Raw genomic sequence first — 24,786 nt, forward strand, 5'->3', positions numbered from 1 at the left:
TGTTTAATTTTGTTACATTCTAAAGTGCAGCTATATGCTAGTAAGAGTTTGAATGGATCACATAAACACTGTACAAATACGTAAACCTAAATAATCATAACATTTCAATTACTGTACTTTTAAGCAACTGAAAATGGAAACCTAAGGCACATATTCAGGCAATGCCTATTTTTGCTATATCAAAAACAGGCACCCTGCTATAATGTATCAAATTAAAATTTTGTGTATCATTAAACACTTATATATTTGATATAAAAATTAGTTGAATGCCTATCTAAAGTCACACTTGAATTTTGAATTAAGTTCATTTTGAGAGGCAAGAATGGCAAATGTAACGTAAGCATCTTTAGATATAAAAGTATTAATTGTTATTCATTCTTTCATTCACTCTTGAGAAACAGTTTTATCCTGGTCAGGGTCGTGGTGGATCTGGAGCCTATCCCAGCAACACTGGGCATGAGGTGGGAATACACACATTTCACACAATCATTCAGACATATCGGCAATTAGTGAAGCCAGGCCACCATTCGCATGTTTTTGGAAGGTGAGAGAAAACATGTGGAGACCATGTGAAACTTCACACAGATGGTAACCTGAACTCAGTATCGAAGCAGGGACACTGGAGCTGTGAGGCAGCCATGAGTAATGCCAGTGATGCACCACCAGACCACACTCAAAGTATTATTAAAAAATCTTTTGTGAATATTTTGGAATATGTTAATAAGCACACTTTAATAAGAAAATGTGATAATAAATAATAATAACTAATAACTAATAACTAAACTAATAATAAATGTGGCAAAGCAGTGTTGTTTTAAAATGTCACAATGTTGCTCTAAATTTCCACAAATGCCAGTGAGGTATAATTTACATGGAAAAAACATTTTGTCCTATGACATCAGAAAGAAGACAGATTAAGTCCTCATGGCTGTGGGCCAAGTTCAGTGTCTTAGAAGTTGATTTTTATGACATACCAAGGTTAGATAAAATGTAGCATATTTGTAAAAACTATTTACTTTCACAAATTTGTCTGAATACTTAAGTTCAAGGCATAATTCTAATACATGTGCACAGTCGAACTTAATTTGAAACTGAAATGTGGAGTAACCAGTACTACCATCTGATGTTCACACTAACACCTCTTAAATAAGGCATAGGCTACATTTTAAACTATTATAATTTGATGATGCCTGCTAACAATCACATTTGGCACCCCCAGGTCATAATAGTCTTCTTATGTGTGTTATATATATATGTACATACATATATATATATATATATATATATATATATATATATATAGTCAAAAATGGCTCCGACTGTTGAAGGCACAGGCAGGCTGTTACTAAACTTGGTATGTATAGCGATTATACTTTTGTAAACCTGCTGGACTTGTTTGGGCTTGTTTAGGCAACAGTTGGCATGATAATTAGTATATAGATTTATTACTATAACCCTTAGGTTAATAGTGTCACTGTTCTATTTCTTTACACGTTTTTACACACTTTCTATATAATGTCCATGACTTTTACATAGTTATACTACAATAAATTAATTAAATAATTAAAAAAACATAATTAAAATAAATACAAAATTTATTAAAATGCATTTTATATTAATATACTAATATATTAAAATACAAAAATAAATTGTGTTTTTGCCATATGCTGGTTTAAATTTAATTCATCATATACACTTACAACACTCTCCAGTGAAGATTGTGGTTTCACAAAAAGTAACAGTGGTTGCTCTTACAGTATGAACAGAATGTTTTTGATCATGAGGATGTTGTTCTTAAGGTCATATTTAACACGCCAAGTGTTTGCTTATGAAGTTATTAATATTGTTATTTTTAACAGATGAGTTGACCCTGATGAAATGCACTAAGAACAATCTAGAATCTTGTAATGCCAGTGCAACCACAATAATTAAACTTAAAAATGAATTCTCTCAAAAGAAATTAACATGAAATAAAATGTTAACTTCTAAGGCAATGTACTTGCCTAAACAAAATCTGTCTTTATTACTAGTCACTAAATTTGACAAAGTGCATAAAATGTACTGTGCAGATAAAAATTTATTAAGTGACTTTTTAAAAACGGTTTTAGACAAAAATAATGATTAAAGTGTGTTCAGTTACATTATTTAAAACATATATAACTGTTATTACTGTTATAACTGTTACAGAAACATACATTTTCCTCCTTATTGATAGTTGCACCAGACTTATTAAATCAAATATTTTGTATTAAAAGATTTCATCAGGAATACAGTGAAAACAAGGGCATTAATAAGTACTTAACATGTGTATTTTCATGATTTGTAAAGATTTTTTCACTTTAAAAACCTTACATCATGGGCCAATAAGGATTCTTTACTCATTCATTACTAGCAAAAACATTACATTATATAGACTGTGAGACAGGATGACCAAAAACCTACGGCTAATTTTGTCCTCAGTGCAGATAAAATCAATAAACGACTTCCATTAAAGAAGAGGAAAGTAAGAGGGAGATCCTGGGCTTTGCTACAACATGTTTACAATGGAAGGTTTTCAATTGTTTTTCTGCTCTCATACCTACAAAGCAGGTGTAACACCATTTTACACCAAGAAAACAGACTACCAAGAATTTACCCTGCAGCTGGAGGTTATCTGTCTCATTTTTTTATGACAGTGAATAACTGTAATAGCACGCAATGAGTTGTCTCAAGGGAAGTATAAATCATAACTGTTTACAGCAGCTCTAATTACTAAGGAGGCTTCCATTTAAAAAATACAGACTCATTCCAAATAAAAATGAAAGACAGCAGTCAGGACTGTAGGTGTAACACAGGTGTACAGTAGAGCCGGTCTGGTTAGTGTGTATTTATGACAAAATACACCAACCTTATCTTTTAGATGTACTTCTGCACACAGGCAAGGATATGTGTTTGTGTGTCTGTGTGTGTTGTGTGTGTTCTGTACCTGTGGATATCCTGCGCTGGTGCAGTGGGCATGTGCCCGTGAAGCAGGAGCAGCCCGAGGGCGAGCTGCCAGCATCGCCCGGCCGGCCCTGCACACAGGGCGGCGCTACTGAGCACGGGCTTTTCAGGAACCCTGGGTGTGTGACACAAGAGGATGTGGGTGAGAGTCACACACTTCCAAACACAGTCATGCTCAATTTGTATGCACTGTTCCACTAGCTGAGCACACAAAACTATAAGGAAAAATGGATCAGTAAGGATTCTGAAGAAGGTGTGTGTCTGTATGTGTGTGTGTGTGTGTGTGTGTGTGGCCTTGATTTACATGGAATACGTTTAATTTGGACATTATTTACAAGCTAATACAAAAAATGTCCCTATCTGCATTCAGCCACCTTGTGACCTCTTATAATATATACGCACACAAACACACACACACACACACACACACACACAGACACACACACAAACCCACATTGAACAAGCGTTGGAAGCTCCCTTTATGAGTCTCTGGGATGTTATCCTCTTTTAAAGCTCGTATTTACAAGACTCACTTGAGGTCACACTTAGAACAGAATCCTTTATTTCCAATGTCGCATCTTGTTTCCAGGGCAATCAAACTCAAGGTCAAAGATCAGGACTGCAATTCAATACATCATAAAAACCTGTTCTTCTAGCCCTCTTGATTAAGCCTTCAGAATGAAGCCGGGGGGACGGACCTACCGCAATGGCATCAATTATTCCCTGGGCTTGTGATTACACAACACTGTCTAATAGGCTTTTGTTAGCCTCGAAGGCTGTATTAGCAATGAAGGAAGTGAAGGCTCAAGTGGCATTACTCATCGTAATTAATTAGATCAGCATGTGGAGCCTTTCAGATGACTTCTGGGTTCTGTAGCTATAATATAATTTGAAAAAGACATACTGATAATTATGTGAATATATGTAATACAAAAAGTCAATTATTTTCTATTCAAACTTAAAGAAGATGTAATAAAAACATTGCCAACTGTAATAAAAACACTGACAAGCCTACACTACCTCATACTGATACAGGTCCCCACCTCCTGTGTTGATACTACATTAGCCTCACTGGATGCTCTTTTGTGTAGCTTTTGTGTATCTGCTTCAACAAAGTTCATTTCTGGGCCAGAAAAATGTAAACAAATGCTTAGGAAAAACAAACATTAGAAAGAATAGCAATAATGCAAATCACAAAGATACTATAATTAATTACAAGTGGTAGCTTTAATGATTTAACTAAGTCAAACATAATTTTAGAGCCAAACAGACTTTGTAGCAATCCAAATAAAGTCATTCAGGCATGAATCAGTGTGTACTCCTCACAAGCACAACACAAATATACCACTTTTCATCAAATTTATCTAGATAATCTTAATAGGATTTGTGGATTTCCTTGGAATTTTAACTATGTAGTCTGGAATTATACATTGCATAACTTTTTTGTATAAATACTGTAAAAGCAAGAAATAAAAATGGACAGAGAGAAAGAGGGAGAAAGAGTAAGGGATGTGGCTGCTAAAACATAGACAGCTTCCACAAATTCTTAAAATAGTTGCACAACTCAGCCCCCTAACTGTACCCCTACACACTAAAAAACAGACATGCAGTGTATAGTCAAATAGCGTGGAGTAGGAAAGAGACTCGGGCAGAAAGAGAAAGAAAACTGTGAGAAAGCAAGAGAGGAAGAGAAAAATAAAGAGAGATGAGGAAGGGAAAGAAAGGGGAGAGTTTACCCTAGACTGAGAGGAACTCCTAACCCTGAGTTCAACTTCACAGTCACAGGTCATTCCTCTCACTTTCCCAGTCAACGTCACTCCAGACACTCCTCTCTCTCTCTCTCTCTCTCTCTCTCTCGCTCACACACACACACACACACACACACGCACAATGACTCAATAGCTGTCCAGCTATCCAATTAACCAGAATGTTTCCAAGTCATACTTCATGACCATATTACTTTTCTTCAACGCTTGTGACAATTCCTTACAAAAATAGCCAAAGTTTTCCAAGTGAACCAAAATAATTCTCTGCTGTCTTGTCACTGATATGGATTTTTGTGGGTGTGCAAAACAGTTCCTGAAATTTATTCCCAATGCAGCCAACATACTTTCCAAATTAAATCAGCCTGGAGTCACTGCTCTGCTATAAGCCTGAGGAAGATGAAGTGCATATTTTTCATATTCCTGCCAGCCCAGATCCAGAACGCAGATAAAGAAACAGTATGCAAATCACACAAACTGCAGCAAACATTAACGTCTGGAGGAAATAAGAGGATACTGACTGAATCCTGTATGAGAGAGAGACAGAGAAAGAGAGAGAGAGAGAGAGAGAGAGAGATTCACACATTCTCACCTATACTGAAAAAAACATGATTAAGGCTCTTGATGTGTATTGATGCTGTCAGTATAACAGCATTTCCTTTTCCTGTTTCCCCTCAGGCTCAGAGTGAGAGAGATGAATCTTTTTGAGAGATTAACGAATGCTAGATGGAAAACAAACTATGGTGGCAATAAACACTTGGTGCTGTTTTCTTCTGCAGGAAAAAATAAGAGGAAAAAATGATAATGTGATGCTATTTTGCAGATTTCTTTTTGGATGTGACAGGATGTTTTCTGTCATCCCTTTAGAAACGAAAAACATATCTTTTAACATCTATCACACTTTCTATCTTTGTTCATAACTGAATTTTTCTTCACTAAAAGTTTCTACTTTTGCAGATAACCAGGCAAACAAAAAAAGTAGCAAATACAATTATGTTCTGTAGGTGAACCATAAGAAGCTGAAAGCTAATGAGCAGACTCTCTCTCTCTCTCTCTCGCTCTCTCTCCCTGTGCTATGAGGTCGAGATGTTATTATTAGCCTCATGGATGAGGATCAGCATTCCTTACACACAGTTTGCATGAATTAAAACTTCTCAGCAGATGCACCTCATTCTTCAAGCATCTTAAGTGAGTTTGAGAAAGCTGCGTCATTGAAATCAGCACTGACCTTCTCCTGGACAAAACAAGTGCTATGATGACCTTTTTTCTGCATGTCGCATTGATCTACCTCAGTTTTATAAGGTCACAAAAGGTTTGTGAATTCTTGTAGGATACATGTGACTTAAAACATTCACTGAGGAGAGCGTCAGCAGAACTAGTTCTCAAAGATCTCTCTATTTTCACTGGCCCATTAAGCACAACCAAGTTCTAATGAAAACAACCGTTTCATTATGTGGGACGTCAAACCCAAGATTAAAACTATAGATACCATTGTAAATTAAACAAGTTAATCAGATAACAGAGATGGAACTACTTAGGATTTTCACATCATGAAATACATATTAGAGAAATAATTTCAACAAATAATCCAGACATCCAGATATTTATTGTAGTCAGGTCATACAATAATGGACTTCCAGCCCACTGCATTAATTACTGTGTTTTTACTCATGCCTAACCACACAGGAGCTGAATATTAAAGCTTGATGGCTGTGTGACACACTCACACACACACACACACACTCACACACACACACACAAAGCTCTAGCATCCTGTTCCTCGTCTCCTCATTGTTCTCCTATGACTTCCTGCTGTGCACAAAACATCATTCTTACTACGCACTCCATGGTATAAACAGCCATCAAAAACTCACCATATAGAGTTCTGATTTGAGGATCTGGGGATATGTCAGTTGCTCAACCAAAGAATAATTCCAGTGGGACATCAACAAAAACATGATTTCAAGTACAATCATTTAAAAAAAAAATCTATGCAAAAACAAAACAAAACAAAAAAGGCCAAAACAGAACAACACCATACCTCAGAAAATCAATCCAACAGTAGAAGAAGAATGTCAATGGGATTAGTTACGGCCTTACATTGTTTAAACGCCAGCACTACCGCAGAGACACCTCCATCAATCCATAAAGGAAGCACAGCCACATAAAGGAACTGTGAGGAATGTGTAGCACAATTCAGTGGGTGTGTTACTTTCTAACCTCTCAAAAAAGAAACAGCACACAACCACAAACAGAAGAAAAGAAATAATCACAAGAAAAAAAAATATGGTGAAGCATAAAAACTAGGTCTCTATCTCATCTACTGTAGCTCTACTGCAGATTACTTTAAATGATATTTCACCCTAAAACAAAATTATACTCAGTAACCAGAGGTCCAGACAAAATATAGCTGAGGTTTTTCCCCAACCAGGCTCATTCTGATTTAATAAACCTTCACTACAAATGGACAAATAAAAAGATTTTCAAAAGACCTGATGACAAATCATTATCAGCAGTTTAAATAGGGTTTCAACACCAATCAATCCACATTTAGCAAGAATCAGCAATTAGACTATTAAATTAGACTATTAAAATTTGATTTGATAATTTGATTATAGGTGTATAACAGCACTTTTCTATCAACAAATACTCCATCAGCTATACCCCATGGAGCAGTATTCTCTATAACCATACACTGAAAAGTCTGCAATACTGACAAGGCAAGGCAGTTATCAGTAACATAGCTGTTTTTTGTTTGGAGTAAACACGTGACATGTGGCACAGGGATTCCTCAGGGTTCAAGTCTAAGTACAAGGTCATTTATTTAAAACAAGGCTAAAATGATTATTCCAAATGATTATTCAGACTTTGTAGATACCGCTAAAGATTTTTAATGTCAACAAATAGTTATGTTTGTACATTTTCATTTACATTTTCAGCAGGGACACGAATCTCCAACAAGTTAATGACAGAATCTAAAGAAACCAATATAACAGGCAGGGAAAAAATGGCACCACCATTTTACAATTGGAACCAAATTACAAGACTTTAGAATCAGTTTCCGATTAATTATAATTATTTAACAACAGTAAACCACAGTTTCGTTTCCAGTCCAAAAACAAATAACTCATCATACACACTTTGAAATAGAAATGGCATTAAATTGCACTACAGGTAAGAGATCTAATATATACATGTTTACTACTTACCAGGCTCATAATTATAGACAGCCTTAATTATTTTGATTATCAGATGAAACAAATCACCTCTGTGCATGTGCTGTTTGCTTTTTAGAAAATCCTGAGTAGTACAGAAAAACATTTTGCTACCTATATACTTTAAGCTAGTGTCCACCAGCAGTTAACTATTTATTTTATTTTTTTGTTAAAAGGTTTTTATCACTGAAACGGTTGTAAAAGTCAAGGTTGAGAGAAGTTAAAAAAAATTATAAAATTACATTTTGTGGCTACTGAACAATGTTAAATATTTCCTAACGTTGTATTTACAGCCATAATTCACAGCTACTCTACTTATTTAATTAATCGTCATGTTATTCACCTGAATAATTAATTATTATTATTTTGAAGGTGTTGATTAATTTTCTATAACAGCACCTCTGACAATAGTACAGGCTGCATTTCAAATCACATGCTTACATGTACATAAATGTGCTTGTTCTAATGTTATTGTTTCAACAGTAACAGCTTATTTGCAGGAACATGTATGAAAGATGTGGCATTAAACAGATTAAGAAAACGAGCGTAACTGTTGAAACGGTCAAGTGTGTATCATCAGTGGTAAAGCTGTTCCTATATGTTTTCTGACATGGGAACTTTTTCAGGACAGAGTACTTTGTGGTTTCTCATAACATGACAAGCTGCATTTTTTTTGTCTTATTAACTTTAAGAGAGCAAAAAAGAGATGCTGGTGAGGGAATGACTGCATATAGCTGTAAGTGATGACAAGAACTAACTTGTTTCACAACTTGTTCTACAACATTAAATGTAATGTGATAAAACATATATGAATATGAATATAAAATACATACATATATATGTGTTTTTTAATAAATTGTTAGTATTGCCAGATTGCAATGGTACAAGCAGAATAAAACTTCAACAGCACACTGGGATGTGCTGTCATTGGACAATAATCATTGTTGAGTATTTTACTAGTACAGCATCACCTGCCGTGTTTTTTTTTTTTTTTCTTACATATTAGCTGTTGAAGCTGTAATTTAGAATTGGACACGTATCTGTATTCAGGCTATGCCATTACTTAAGCACTGGAGCTGTGTGTTAGTCTCAGGGAAAACACAGAGACACACAAACACCCACACACACAGCATGCAAGCAACACATGTCAAGTCAATACCGTGCCATTCGTCAAAGGAATGAACCACAAATAGTTTTTTATGAAGAAACTGCACAGTCTCTTTTCTGCCTGTCACATCTATCAAGCGAAACTGTCCAAACAGATTAGATTAGGGGAAAATATTTCTGGGCAATTCCAGCATTATAAATGTGACATATGAACTCAAATTGACTTGCAAAGCGTTTCAGTGTCTACACACTCTGAGGCATATCGGGTCATGTGACCATTCAGGAAGAACACAGACCATCATTAAACCAGTAAGATATTCATGCACATTTAGTAGATGCATAGCAGTTTATAAGTGCTATGGATGTGACATCACAGAACTTTTAATAAATGCATGACAAAATACTTAAATAAACATAAAAACTACAGTTGTCTTGTCAATGTGTCTCATTTTGATTTACAGAGCACTGAGGACTCTAGTGTCCTCACAATAAAGATGTGGCATTTTTTGAAATAGTTCTTTACAGACCATATAAAGCACTTGCATGTTGTTCATTTTTGCATAAAACAACAGAAATATACATTACAACTGATGAATAAAGACTTACATAAAAAGTGATTAAATATAAAAGTGATTGTTTTTCCATGGTAAGGACATTTTCTTGAAATCGTGCTTCTCTTTTTCATCTTAAGTAGCACTTTAAATAAATACAAGCTACGCTGTGATGAATACATCTATAAACAGTAACATATAAACAATAATCTACTCTTTTATTGCTTTTTAATGGATGAAAAAGGAGTTTCATTAGCTTTAATGCTTTTTTTCAACACCCAGTAGAACAACCACACATGCATCATGCACCAGTAATTAGATTATTAGGCACAGACAGGAGCAGTTCATTTATTTATTTATTTATTTATTATTATTATTATTTTTTTTTAAATAATATAATTATACAAGACTGCATACCAGAGAAAGACTAGAAGTAAATTCAGCAGTAAATACAGAATAGTGGCTCATTCTTCACTGAACATTTTATATACAGACTGTTAAAAAAACAGACTTCAGCTCTTTCCTGTAGAGCTAATCAGCAGCATTAGTGTATATTATTCATTAAATATCTTGGCCTAATTTATGAAAAATATATATGAGGGTCAGTTAACTGAAAACCTTACTTTACAATGTTTATTGCAAACAGCTGTCACAAATGTGTATCTTTTTCCTACATAATCCTAATAAACCTTGTAAATAATAATAATCAATAAACCTTGTACTGCTTCGGATTCCTTTTAAAAATCTGATTAAATTCTAATTTATGTCACACTTCTAAAGTTTAAATTGACTTACACTTGTATATAAATAAAATATGAAAAAAAGATTTAAGAAAAATGAAAAAAAAAAAAAAACAAAGCAGGTTGCTGTAGGGTGTGTGATAAAAGTAATATATGAGGTTGTTTTTATTAATTGTGATTGTTCATATATTTATAAAAGTACTAGAGTTTGTTGCTAGAAGTGTCTGAGTGCTGAAAAATATACTGAACTAGTAGTGGGTGGAATGACAGTTAAACCGGTTTACAAGTTGTGCTTCTTCTTAATGTATGCTTCTTTAATGGTTATAAATATAAATAGCAGGTTTTCTTGTTAGAAATACAAAGAAATATCACATTTTACATTGTTCGTGTGGTTAGTGAAGACACTTTTATTCATCCAGAAATAGCAAGATTGTGTTGTGATTGTGATTAGCACTTTAGTCCGTCGCTATTATAAAACTGGAACAGATTTCACTCCTATGACAAACAATGCAAAACGTGATCATTACTTTTATTTATAAAAAATAAAGCCCACTATTTATATTGCTAACCAATAATGATAAATCTTAACATATAGTACACTATTTATATAATCTTTTCTCAAGGATGTACTCCTACCAGTCAACCAGATAAACAAGAAATTGAATTTAAAAGGGAATATAATTGTGATGCTCAGTTAGGTTTTTATTATTTGTCCTTCAGGGAACAAAAGGATACCAAAAATACTTGTTATGGTACATACATAATAGTGGGCATTTTAGCCATACTGCCGACTATTATGCTGAGAAGATTAAAATGCTTTTTGTTTTTCTGGTTTAATTTCTATTAACCAAGATATAATATATATATATATATATATCTCCCTAAAACAGGCTCTCATGAAAGCAGAGGCTTTCATGAGAGCCTGTTTTAGGGATATATATATTATATAGGTCCAAAATTTCAAGATTTTAAGACGTTTTCAAGCACCATTTCAACAAATCAACCAGCACCACACAACAGCATATTTTTCATACACTGACATTTATTTGTATTACTCAATCATCCTCACAAATGTCTATCTTGACAGAGCCATCTTGTCAGAGCCATCTTGTCTCTGCAGCTTCTACAGAGGAAGAAGCTTTTTTGGCTCGATGCCCATGTCTATAGGGCTGTACATGTGTCACCATTTAACGGTCACAGCAATCCAAAAAGGTTTTCTGTATATCAGTGTATTTTGCCAAGAACAAGTGTGTATTTATATATTCAACAAAGAGCTGTAATTGGATTTGGACATGTGAAGGCTTAACACAGAGACATGCAATAGGACATGCAAAAAACTTCTAGATTGTAACAATAAACTTGACTGTAACTGAAGCACATCACACCTACAAGCAGTAGTCTGAGGGGTCCATTATCATATTTGGGAATTTGTGGATGTGTATAATTTAATGCACTCAGCCTTGAAGACATGCATGGCTTTAAGGATATCGTGATCTCTGACAGATCTTATCTTGACTACTAACTGCCACACTTTCAGAGGCAGAATGTTCACAGGAAACAACCAGAAAACTTACTTAAAATCTAAAGCAACAGAAAAGAGCTGTATTAAGAGAAAACCTTTAGAGGACATCAAAAATGTTCTTGGCTTTTTTTTTTTTTTTTAAACTATACATAACCTATGGATGGATTTACACTTACATATAGTGAAAATGTAAGTGTAAATCCATTTTTTGGAAATTAAAGGTATACTCAAGTGTTTTTCAACCTAATATCTGCAAGATCTGTAACATATGTATAATTAGCATTAACATAAAAATTCTCTTTATTGAGAAAAGAACAGAGAACTGAAAAACTCAGAACTCACTTATAACAGAAATATAAGAGCATTTGTTGGGGCAGTCTATAAACATTTAGGCCAAACATATATTTTGTAGAACAATTTAATTAATTATTCAATTGAAGGTATTCGTAAATTAAGCACGAAATATGTATACTTTACTCGTTCAGACATGAGAACAATCTGTGATTATGCATTACAAATGTACTCGCATGGCTCTGATCGTGCATGAATACCACAAAACTTTAGTTAGGTGTAAACAGCTAGAAATAAACATTTTCAGGTACACAGTGGTGCAGCGGGTAATGTTGCTGCCCCACAGCGCCACTGTCTCTGTTTCAATCCTGAGCTCAAGCTACTGTCTGTGTGGCGTTTGTGTAAATGTTCTCTGAGTGTTTTGCGTAGGTTTCCTCCAGACTCTCTGGTTTTCTCCCACTGTCCATAAACAGGCTGGATTGGCTATGCTAAAATGCACCTACAGTCAGGTCCATACGTATTTGGACAGTGACACAATTTTCATAATTTTGACTCTGTACACCACCACAATGGATTTGAATTGAGACAATCGTGATGTGATTGAAGTGTAGACATTCGGCTTTAATTCAAGGGGTTTAATAAAAATATTGCATTAACTGTTTAGGAATTACAACCATTTTTTACATAGTCCCTCCATTTTCATGGGCTCAAAGGTAGTTGGACAATTGGCTGATAAGCAGTTTCAAACTAACATAATTATTAATATTGAGATTATTTTAAAAACTTGGATGCAAATCCTTTGCAGTCAAAGGATTTCTCTATTTCAAAATCCATTTGCTTCATTTCAAATCCATTGTGGTTGTGGTGTACAGAGGCACAATTACCAAAACTGTGTCACTGTCCAAATTCTCATGGACCTGATGTATGTATGAATGAGTGTGAATGTGAGTGTGCATGGTGTCGTGAGATGGACTGGTGTCTCATCCAGACTGTATTACATTTCTTCTGTGCTGGAAATTGAATAAAGTTACATAAATACAGCATCAGAGTCTTTCTTATATCTTAAGGCCTTTACTGTCAGAGTGCAACAATTGTAGTTTTCAATTTGCGTTATATATTAACACGCATTTTACATGTTTATTGATGGACTTTAACAACAGCACAAGGAGGTGTGTCAAAATACTTGTCTGTGGTAGCAGTGGAGAGAAATTAGATTACAATATGATGGAGTATTCCTTTAATATGAGCATGAAAAACAAGTCTATAATACAATTATTGGGTAAGAATCTGGAAATATACACTCCATAAACATTCTGTTAAGTCTCTCAGAATAAACCTGGCATAAAAACTTCCAAAATAAACGAAATTCTGTGACTTGTACATTTGCTTGTCCAAAGGTCAAGGTTATATCTTAAAACAATAACAGCGAATTTAACCTCCTAACTTTGCACCTGATAATTACCCAGCTGCCCTTCTCATTACCATGTCACCAAAGTAGCCACAGACATATTAGGCCATTACAGTGGCCATGACCCAGCGTGCTCCAGACACAGCATTAGTGCAGCCTGGACGGTAAAGACAAAATCCTGTTCAGAGTGGCCACACACACACACAGACACACGACTGGGTGTTTACGCTCATAAAATCATAAGGAGCAGATGAGAGCGGTGTGGCACATTCTGTCGCTCTGTCTCAAAGCCAGACTGTAAATGCCAAATCCATCAGCTCAAAGTAAATTAGACAGCAGAGATCAGATATGACTAATCCACTGAACAGGACAAGTGGAAAGGGGAAGAGTGAAAGAGGCCAGCTCAAAGACAACCTTTTAATATCGTCTTGTGACAGTCATAACGTGCAAAACTGCCTCAGAGTTTAGGGTCACAGTGTTCTGGGTCACACAGGGATCTGTGTTTAGCGCTACATAAAAAGAGCAGGGAAATAACACAGTCCATAGTACAAGGGGCAACCAGGCTGTTATCAATGAATCAGTGCATACAGCGCACAGAGCAAATCATTAACAACTAGGGCTTTTGGGCATATCATAGATAACACCTTCAATCCTTCATGTGGTTTGTGTTGTATTCAAAAAGCTTCAGGTACCTGAACAACAGTTTGTGCGAGAGTGAAACAAGACAGAGAACGCTTAAACTTTCTTACCCCCTCCCAAATGTGTGTGTGTGTGTGTGTGTGTGTGTGAACTGTCACTTTAAACTTTCTTAAGTGCAATTTGGCCCTTCTGCACGTCTAGAAAGGAGCCCACACAGCCTTTGATTCGGAGCCAGACAGTGGCTGGAGGGTGTCTGTGAGATGCTGTCACTTTAAGCAATTAACTTTCCCTTTAAAGGCTCCCTAATAAAACTGACAGCTGCAGACATTCACAAAGGCACCAATCACCTCCTCAGAGCTACTAAACCATAGTGCTGTAAACCCAACTGGTCCTGTTTTATTGGGGTGGTCCTGAACACCTCGGGCCGTCCTACAAAGAGAGTCAATGCTTCCCTCCGACACCCGTGGACTTGGGAGTCGCTGCTCAAAGCACAGGGTCACCCCTAAGGCCAAGCGGATGGGAACTTCCTAAGACGTACTTAAGGGTACAGCGATTAGTCTTCATTACATAGATCACAGAGTTTGTCGACAGAAGGTGACTAAACCCATGTACCACATTATTATCATTCATTCAGTAATCTTGGCATCCTGGTCAGGGTGCGAGGAAGGAACACAACCTGGCTGCTATGCCTGTCCATCTCAGTTTACTAATTAGTTTTAAATCTGCAGTGACCAAATAAGCCACAAAACAAAGGAGAATTTGCCAAACGAACTGTTAAAATCATTTTACCGTCTTCTTGGATATCACACCATTATGTAACACGTGTATTATTAAGCTAAATTCCACTCTGAGGTGTGATAAGGTGTATTCATTGTTCATCTACAGCACTGGGGGGCTTCAGAGGTTCAGAGTTAATATAAGAACAAGGTCTGCTGATTATAGACTTTAAAGATTTCTGGCTACGTTCCAAACCACATATGCTCCCTATGGCCTATTGTTGAGCACGGAAGTATGCGAGTTGGACACAGCTTCAAAGATTAATAGCTTAACCTTTTAAACGGCCAGAACCCGTAGGCGGCTCCGGACTCAGATTGCTCGCTCTTTTCTATTAGCTTCACTGTACTTGGTGAATAATTACTAAATATATATGCTGAAAGATGAATAACCGAATAATCTCCTGAATGTTTATGGGGTTAAAAGCTCACACGGGCCAGGAATCAGGTAATCATGTAAACTCTCTACCTTGAACACAGCATGGTCACACTGTAGACATTCTGAACACACCTCAAATCTCACACCTTTCACCTCTCACCTTTCCATGGTACGTAAAGACCAAATCAGCTATTAGTTGCATTATTTTCACAATTTCTCACAAACCATACTTAGGGCAGGAGTTTAGAAATTTAATTGTTCCTCAGTGAATTTGTTACCAGTGAGGAGTCTTTAGGATCCTCATCATGAACACAGTCTGGCAGTCTGGACATTAGATGAGTGGCAGATTTTGGAAAGAAGACGACAGTGACAGATTGGACTGAGATTTGGTTTTCTAACAACAAACACTTAAGTGCTCCATCTAAAAAACGGTACAGTACTGTACTAAGTGTACTACTCAGACATTGTGAAGAGCAAGCAGTTTGGGACGAAGCCCAGCTGTGAAACAAACACAGCAAAGTTACTACAGCAAGTTAACGCATGGAATAAATGTTTCTACTACTACTACTAAGCACTACTACTAATAATAATAACAACAATAAACAATAACAAACAACAGACAACAACAACAACAACAATAACAATAATAATAATAATAATAATAATAATGATGATGTGATCCGAGATAAACATCAACGTGTGACGCTAAACTGAAACCACTAAAAGATTTTCAAAGCTAAAGCCATTTCCAGGATTTGAGACAGGTGAACTGGAAATCTACTGAAATCCGTGTTAGTTTGTATCCAGGTGCACTTGTGTATGGAGCTCGTGAGGGCTGTGTGTGGAGTGTGAAGCACCCGTACAGGCGCAGAGTCCAGGCCGATGGAAATCCTCAGCATGATGACTGCTGGCTGTTACTGCGGAGTGAAATGGAAACCACATCACACACACAAACGCCAAACTTACCTAGCGACAAGAAAGGTTTGGTTTCCATGTTAGCTCATGCCAGCTGCAGTGGACAAACGACACTCTGCTACTCCGGAGCTTTCGTCGAGTTGGCAATAAAGATCCAGCAGGAATCACGGCAAGTGTGTGCGTGTGCGTGCGTGTGTGCGTGCGTGTGAACTCCGCTGTCAGCGCGCGCTTTAACCGGACTGAAGTGAGCGCTACAGAGCGCGCGGCTCGCAGCTCGGCTCTACTGCTCACACTGGGGCCCCTCTCAGGGGGGACTCCGAGGGCAATCAGGGCAGATACAGTGACGCAGAGCAAATCCTACAGTTGGGCTGAATCCACTGACAGTAAGTCAATTCAGTTAAGCAACAAAGTAAACACATTAGGTCATTAAAGCCACGAAAAGATCACTGATAGTTTCTCACTGTTTTGTTTACGAGGGTGTATATGCATGGGGTAGACAGACAATAGCAAAAATAAACAAAATGTGTGATACTGATTTAAACATTTTCAAGGAAAATGTGTTTGTGCATTATAAAAACAGGAAAGGAAGTTCAAAGCAGTCTACTGATGTTCACATGACTCTAAGTATATATATATATTAAATAAAAATTTTAATTTATTATTTATACAAGAGTTAGTTCTGATCCACTAATTTGATAGTTCGTTACACTGAAACCTTTACTACACTTACTATAGGCTATCAGTCAGTCTGCTGTGTGTTGGCAACGTTCTATCAAGCTGCAGCTTTATTGAGAATTATTTCCTTTGATGGAGCAAAAATAAATAAAACTAAAGCTGCAAGCAGCATTTTTTGGGGGCCAAGCACCCAGACTCATTGAAGCGCACATTCACAGATGTGTTACAGTTGTTGCATAAGCAATCACAGGAAAGCAGATTTAATGCAGATTTTAAAGCAGTTTAATGTATTTGCCAGTCCATTATGGGAGAACAGTTTTGATTATCAGAGATCTTTTGACAATTTTTGTTTAGACAGGTCTCAAGATGATGTGAGCCAAATTTGGTGAAGATTGGACAAAATTTGGAGGAGGAGGAGCAAAAATGGCAGTTAGATGTAAGCATTTTTAGCATGTTATTATAACTTTTGATCAGTAGGTGGCGCTGTCATGAAATTTGTTGCGTAGCCTCAGGTCATGGTCCTGAAGATGCCTACCAAGACTTCTGTCAGTGCACAAAGTCATTGCTGAGACACAGCCTCAGTTCCTGTCTGGCTGCTTCGCTGTCAGATTTGTTGGCCCATTACGGGCAAATCATTTGGGATATTCAAAGTTGTTTTGACAATTTTTGTGAGGCTTACTCTGAAGATAACGTGTACCATATTTGGTGATTATTGGATAAAATTTATAGGAGGTGTAGTGTAAAAACAGTTTTTGACAAAATCCAATATGGAGGAAAAAATTTTTAGGCAGCAATTAACATCATAGGGTGCGTTGAACTTACCTCGACCCAGGAAATCCAGGGATGCCTGGCTTTTAAATTTCGACTACATGATTCAAAAGTTATGACCATAAATGTATTTCCAATTAGACCCAAATTTGACCTGATGGTGGTGCTAAACCTGGCCCAATTTTGGTCAGAATGTTCCTTAGATCCTCCCCAATCAGTGTGCCAAATTTCACAGCTTTTTACCAGACAGTTCTATAGACTGCCATAGACATCCTAGCCAGAGGAAGAACAGCACTACTGCTCTTGAGATATTGCTTAATTGTTTTCCACTGATTATTTTCCTGTAACTGCATGCCCCATTTCACCTTATACCACAACAAAATACTACCAATTACACATTTTGCTTTGTTAAGGAACAACACATCATAATTTTTAACTGTAGTTACATTTAATGTTGTGGTCTTCCAAGTTAATCCCTGCTATCACTTACATTATGGCAGATATAAACATTCAATCCCTTAGCAACATTCATCTCTCACTTTTTATCTCTCTGTGTGCCAGAAGATGTAATGGAAACCATTGTATTTTGACATTTGAGTCTCTTTTGCTAAATGTTTCCTTATGACACACAATTTATGGAACCCATGACAACTGTTATACAGTTATTAAGTAAGTAAGTGAGGGGCCAATTGACAATTCAATTCCTATTTTATAATAACAGAATGAAGAAATCCATAAAGTAGCCTTTAATTTTGTAACCAGTGTAATGCATTTGTGCCTTTGTGATAAACATTATTATTCTGCTTTTATGATAACACATGATAAAGTCATCTGTTTATCTTTGTTTACTGTACATGGCATACATGAATGTACAGATAGACTGAGTACAGCCTGAGAGAGATAGAAAAAAAGAGATTGGTGAGGAGAGAGAGTGACAGATAGAGACGAGAAGAGGTTGATGGGGAAAGAAACCCACTTGACTATCTTACAGAATACCAATGAGCCTCGAGCTATGTCTCAATTCAAGACATACTATTTTATGCTATGCCACATGCTCTCCTCACACCGCTACATGAGATCCTTAATAATGTGTGCACTATAAAACTCAGAGGAGCAATTAATTTCATTCAAGCTGCCGTTATCTCATTAATAACCCTGTAATATCTTTGTGTAATTAGGGCAGGATCCTCTTGCCCTCTCCTTGTACATTCCCCTTGTAGATTAGACATTGTGAGAATGTATAACCTATTACTGCTTGTGAGACTTTTTGTGAGGATTTAACTCAAACTGATCTAAATGAGGCTGATTTGAATTAAAGGTTACAGTTGTGTAAATACTCACTTTCTAAAACTGTATGTTATTGTATATTAGATATCACTCTCTGTATAAAGTTTCTGTCATCTTATTAAGCATGTAATGTCGATCAATAAAATGAAACTTTAAAATACTTTTTAAAAAAAGGTTTGTACAGTTTGCTTACCAAGATTCATTTCTATCAAACTGATTTCTCATAGTTAAAATTCATTAAATAAAGATTTTCTGCAAAAACTGGTTTGATGTCTTGAAAATACTTCAATCATGAATTTCATGTTGATGAAGGTGAGAAAACAGAATGGATGGTTATTAGCCCCTATTTATATTTTATATAAAGTTATATAAAATCATCATTGTCAACAACATCCAAAGAAAAATGGTGCACATGTGAGCCACCGATCATATGAAACTACATTATGAAAAAACGGCCTTTTTAATGTGCTATAGTTTCCCAGTACATGTAGGTGTCATGATATTTTCTAGAACAAAGAAAGATTCTTGTCTCCTCCTCAGTCCAGCTGTATGGTCCAGCTGCTTGTGTGTTTTGTTGTAAGAGAGGCAGTTGATAAAAATGCTGTCTATGTGCAAAAATGTTTCCAGTAGAGTTTTTTGCAAGATGTGAGCCAAACAGGAAAAAAGGTCTGTAATATATTACTGGTAATCATTGTTTCCATCCCCTACAATGATAAACATTTTATATAAGACAAAGAACATAGACAGGTTTTTGCATAAAATCTATGGAGTTGTTTAAATTTTTTGAATTTAAAAACAATTTTGTGAATTTTAAAAATAGGCTCAAAGGTAGTTCAGAGGTGGGGTGATGTGATTTGGCAATGACATGATGAAGAGTTTATATTATTTTTATTTATTATAATTTACCATTGATTACTTACCTATAACTGCATGGCCGAGGTGCTTATTTCCCCTTATATCACTACTGTAGCACTGTAGATCTCTGCAACATTGAGCAGCACACTGACTCAGGCACAGGCAGGAAAAAGAATGAGGGGAGAGTCAGAGGTTATAACAACAGCCTGTAAGGCTTGTAGCCCAGCCTCACTTTTCAAACGACAACCTCTGAGGAGAACGATCACCCCTAATGACAGCAAGCCCTGTTCATATTAAGTCCCCTCACCTACAGGCAAGAGTCTTCTGCTGATTCCTGCTACTTTCCTAATGTATTCTCAGATCTTAATGCAATCTTGGTTCACAGTTGAGCAGTCAATGTCAAATCTAGATGAAAGTGTACTAGAATTGTACTGTGATCAATTAATTTTATGCTGTTATTTAATGTCTGATCCTGAAATGTAAATGATTTTACATTTAACTTTCATAAGAACATTGGAGCCAGGCATTATACTGTGGTCCTCCACATATGCTATGAAAGCTGAGTTTAGTCAGTTGAGGTCTTAGGTTCACATTCCTCACTGTGGCTCAGGAACCACAAGTGGCCCAGAGGTCAGCATCTTCTGTTAACTCCTACACAGTGGGGGGTGTGTGTGTGTGGTGAGAGAAAGAGAGATAAATGGAGTGCACAGAGAAACAGTATTGTATTGACTTTGACCTTTGATAATCCTCTGATAGCCAGTAGATAGGTGAGGATTACTCTGAGTGTTATGATAAAAAATAACTGTAAAGGATTTGCAAAACAACATGGCTTGCATTAAGCTTAACTACATTATTTAACTACTTAACTACTACTTAAATACTACTAACATTTCATCAGCTGGTATTTGTATCAAACACAAACAAACATTATGGAAAAATGTCAAAACATTTTATTCCCGATAATAAAGTCCTCATATTTTGGTATTTGTTTGTCAGTTACCTGGCACAAACATGGCTAGAAATTGCAGAAAATGGTGCATAGCTTCTTGTATAGAGACAATCAAACCAAAATGACCTCACACTTACAAATGACATATCAGGATATACAGTCAGGTCTGGAAGTATTTGGACAATGATGGCCATCTTGATGATGTCTCTGGACATGTATTTCCTTAAGTACAAACCATGGTCCTGTTTACTGTTTACTGTCCTGAGACCTATAAACTGATGCTTCAATCACTATTTTGAACTCTCGTTAAAATCCAGCAACAATGCCAAAACTAATTTGTGGACTCTAATTTGTGGAAAAGAATTTCCAAAACATTAGATGTACCGTGGAACACCATGAAGGCCTTCATCAACAAGTGGAGAAAATGGAGCGCCACAGTGACATTACCAAGAACAGGACATCCCTCCAAAATTTACAAAAGGCTGCCAATAGACCTACGCCACCATTAAAGAAGCTGAAGGAATATCTGGCAAGTACTAATTACTCTCTGCCTGTGACAACAATCTCTCATATTCTTAGAAGCCCTTTTTCAAAAAACATCCAAGCCCAATTAAATCACCCCAAACCATGTGGCAAAATGTGTTATGGTCTGATGAGACCAATTCCAAAAGGTATGTTTTGTGAAAAAAAAGCACATCACCAAAAGAACACCATACCAATGCTGCAGCATGGTGGTGGCAGCATCATGCTTTATGATTGCTTTTCTTCATCCAGAACTGGAGGGTGGAGAGAATCATGAATAGCTACAAATACCAGTCGTTTTTAGTGCAAAACCTTCAGGTGTCTATTAGTAAACTGAAGATGAAAAGGAATTTCACCTTTCAGCACGACAATGACCCAAAGCATACATCCAAATCAACAAAGGAATGGCTTAATCAAAAGAAGATCAATGTTTTTGAATGACCTAACCAGAGCCCAGACCTGAATCCAACTAAAAATCTGTGGGGTGACCTGAAGTGAGCTGTGCACTTAAACACACACACACACACACATACAGTTAGGTCCAGAAGTATTTGGACAATGGCAGAGTTTTTGGGATTTTTGCCTTGATACACCACCACAATGGACTTGAAATAAAACAATCAAGATGTGATCGAAGTGTAGACTTTCAGCTTTATTTTAAGAGTTTCCACAAAAAATATGGCATTTACTATTTAGGAATTATAGCCATTTTCAACAAAGTACCTCCATTTTCAGGGGCTCAAAGGTATTTGGACAAAGTGACATAATTGTAAATATAACCATAATTTTAATACTTGGATGAAAATCCTTTGCAGTCAATGACTGCCTGAAGTCTGGAGCCCATGTTCTCAAAACTCAAATTCTGAGTTTCCTCCCTGGAGATGCTTTGCCAGGCCTTCACTGCAGCCACCTTCAGTTGCTGCTTGTTTGTGGGTCTTTCTGCCTTCAGTCTTGTCTTCAGTAAGTGAAAAGCATGCTCTATTGGGTTGAGATCAGGTGACTGACTTGGCCGTTGAAGAATATTCCATTTCTTTGCCTTCGAAAAGTCTTGAGTTGCTTTCGCAGTATGTTTCGTGTTATTATCCACCTGCACTGTGAAGCGGCGTCCGATCAGTTTTGTAGCATTTGGCTGAAGGTGAGCAGAGAGTATAGCCCTATACACCTCAGAATTCATCTTGTTACTTCTGTCAGCAGTCGCATCATCAATAAACACCAGTGAGCCCATTCCATTGGCAGCCATACATGCCCATGCCATAACACTGCCTCCACCATGTTTGACACATGATGTGGTATACTTTGTATCATGAGCTGTTCCTTTCTTTCGCCATACTTTTCTCTTCCCATCATTCTGGTACAAGTTAATCTTGGTTTCATCAGTGCAAAGACTCTTATTCCAGAACATGGGAGGCTTTTTTTTGATGTTTTCTGGCAAATTCTAATCTGGCTTTCCTGTTCTTGAATGTTACCAGGGGTTTGCACCTTGTTAAAACCTCTGTATTTACATTCATGAAGGCATCTCTTGATTGTAGATTTTGAAATGATACAATGATACACCTACTTCTGTTGATATTGTGAAGGGATTTTTCTTCACCAAGGAAAGGATTCTGCGATCATCCACTTTAGGTGTCTTCCGTGGTCTTCCAGGCCTTTCGATGTTGTTGAGCTCACCAGTGATATCTTTCTTTTTAAGAATGTATCCAACTATTGATTTGGCCAAAACTAAGGTTGTTGCTATCTCTTTTATAGATTTATGTTGTTTTTCAGCCTAATGATGGCCTCCTTCACTTGCATTGAGATTTCCTTGGACTTCATATTGGTAGCTCCAGTCGAACAGCTGCCAAATGCCAACTCAATACCTGATTGGTACCTCAACTTCAGACCTTTTATCTGCTTCATTTGTCTTGAAGTAACGAGGGAATGGACCGCACCTGGTCAATTAACTTCTTGTCAGTCAATTGTCCAAATACCTTTGAGCCCCTGAAAATGGAAGTACTTTGCTTGAAATGGCTGTAATTCCTAAATGGTAAATGCCATATTTTTTGTGGAACCTCTTAAAATAAAGCTGATAGTCTACACGTCGATCACATCTTGATTGTTTTATTTCACTTCCATTGTGGTAGTGTATAAAGGCAAAATCACAAAAACTCTGTCATTGTCCAAATATTTCCGGGCCTGACTTTATATACAGTCTATGTTGAAAATTCATAACTATCTACATCACTCAATTGGTATAAAGGTATGGCGGTTAAAAATATGGATAATGCTTGTAGTGTTTATTCATTAAATAAAAAAATCAAGCAAAATGCAGCCACATCACCAGTGTTTGTTTGAAGAATTTTTTTAACAGGTTCTGTTAACCATGTATTAAGTTACACATTACAGAATGCTATTAACCATTGATTATATAATCACTATTTTGTCATAGTAACATATCTAACAGATATAACAAATATTATATAGATTGGCTCCTCCTCAAAAAAAGTTTAACTGAAAAAATAGCTGAAGTATGGAGGAAAAGAGGTCACATATCACTGGCTTCCTGAAGTTTGTATTTATGGACTAATCATGTAATTGCTTTTCTTGTCAGAAAATTGCTTTTCTTGTTCTGATTCCAAGCTTTTTAATACATGCTGAGGTCAAACTCTCACACAGACTCACCTAACTTTAATCTCTGTGACACTGATCAAACAGAGTGAGTCGGACTTCCATCAAAGCCAAGGGTCCGGCAGATGATAAAGAGGAGCACAGCCTTGGCTGCAGGGCAGAGTGTCATACAGACAAATTGAGATATGACTTTCTGATTGATCTCTCAGGGATCAACACCAAGTGCAACAGCTCACCGACTGTGATTTAGTGCGTCTCACTCTCTCTCTCCCTTTCTGCTGGTCAGCCACCATGGAAAGAGACGGGCAATCAGCCACGTCATAAATCTCCACACTTCCTTCTACTTCAAGGAAACAAGGGAATGCCCCCCAGTGTACAGCTCATTAAACCTGTTTTCCACTGGACACACACACACACACCACAGAGAGAGAGAGAGAGAGAGGAAGGACACTATTTTAACATAGTCTTTTGTTTTTTTCAAGCTTCAGTGAGACTCAAAAAGTGATCACATAAAATCAAACTTTGCAAAATAAAGGTTCTGAGAGCAGAGATAATAGACTGCAGATGAATTTACCATCACTTACTGAACCCCAAGTCCATATTCAACATGCTGTCTTAAAGACATCCTGTACTAAATCTCACAATATTGTCCAACAAAATTCCTCTTTATGCTGCTAATAAATCAACACTCTACATTCTGTTTCTCAGCAGAGGATACAATACCCATACACAAAAATACATTCAAATATCCAGCAAAATTCCACATAATATACAGTCAGCTGCCAGGTTATTATATACACCCAGGTTTTATCTTCTTTCATATGCCCTATTTTCCTTATTA

General features: G+C 36.6%; 1 protein-coding gene across 4 annotated transcripts in view; it reads right to left on the reverse strand.

Annotated features, from left to right (window-relative positions):
• Positions 1-16,553, reverse strand: part of rxrab (retinoid x receptor, alpha b) — a 47,246-nt gene extending 30,693 nt beyond the window's left edge. For 2 of the 4 annotated variants that reach the window (XR_008300832.1, XM_026939822.3), the window contains exons 1-2: positions 16,337-16,553; positions 2,966-3,097 (exon numbers count right to left, since the gene is read on the reverse strand). Coding sequence is in view for 3 of the 4 variants with exons in the window: in XM_026939822.3 (XP_026795623.1) it covers positions 2,966-3,097; positions 16,337-16,364 (160 nt within the window). In the remaining variant the exon portion in view is untranslated. The remainder of the gene's footprint in view (positions 1-2,965; positions 3,098-16,336) is intronic. The other 2 variants (XM_026939820.3, XM_026939821.3) reach the window with 2 other exon arrangements.
• Between the last annotated feature and the right edge of the window lie 8,233 nt (positions 16,554-24,786).

This window comes from Pangasianodon hypophthalmus, chromosome 24, assembly GCF_027358585.1.
Source record: "Pangasianodon hypophthalmus isolate fPanHyp1 chromosome 24, fPanHyp1.pri, whole genome shotgun sequence".
Classification (NCBI taxonomy): Eukaryota; Metazoa; Chordata; class Actinopteri; order Siluriformes; family Pangasiidae; genus Pangasianodon; species Pangasianodon hypophthalmus.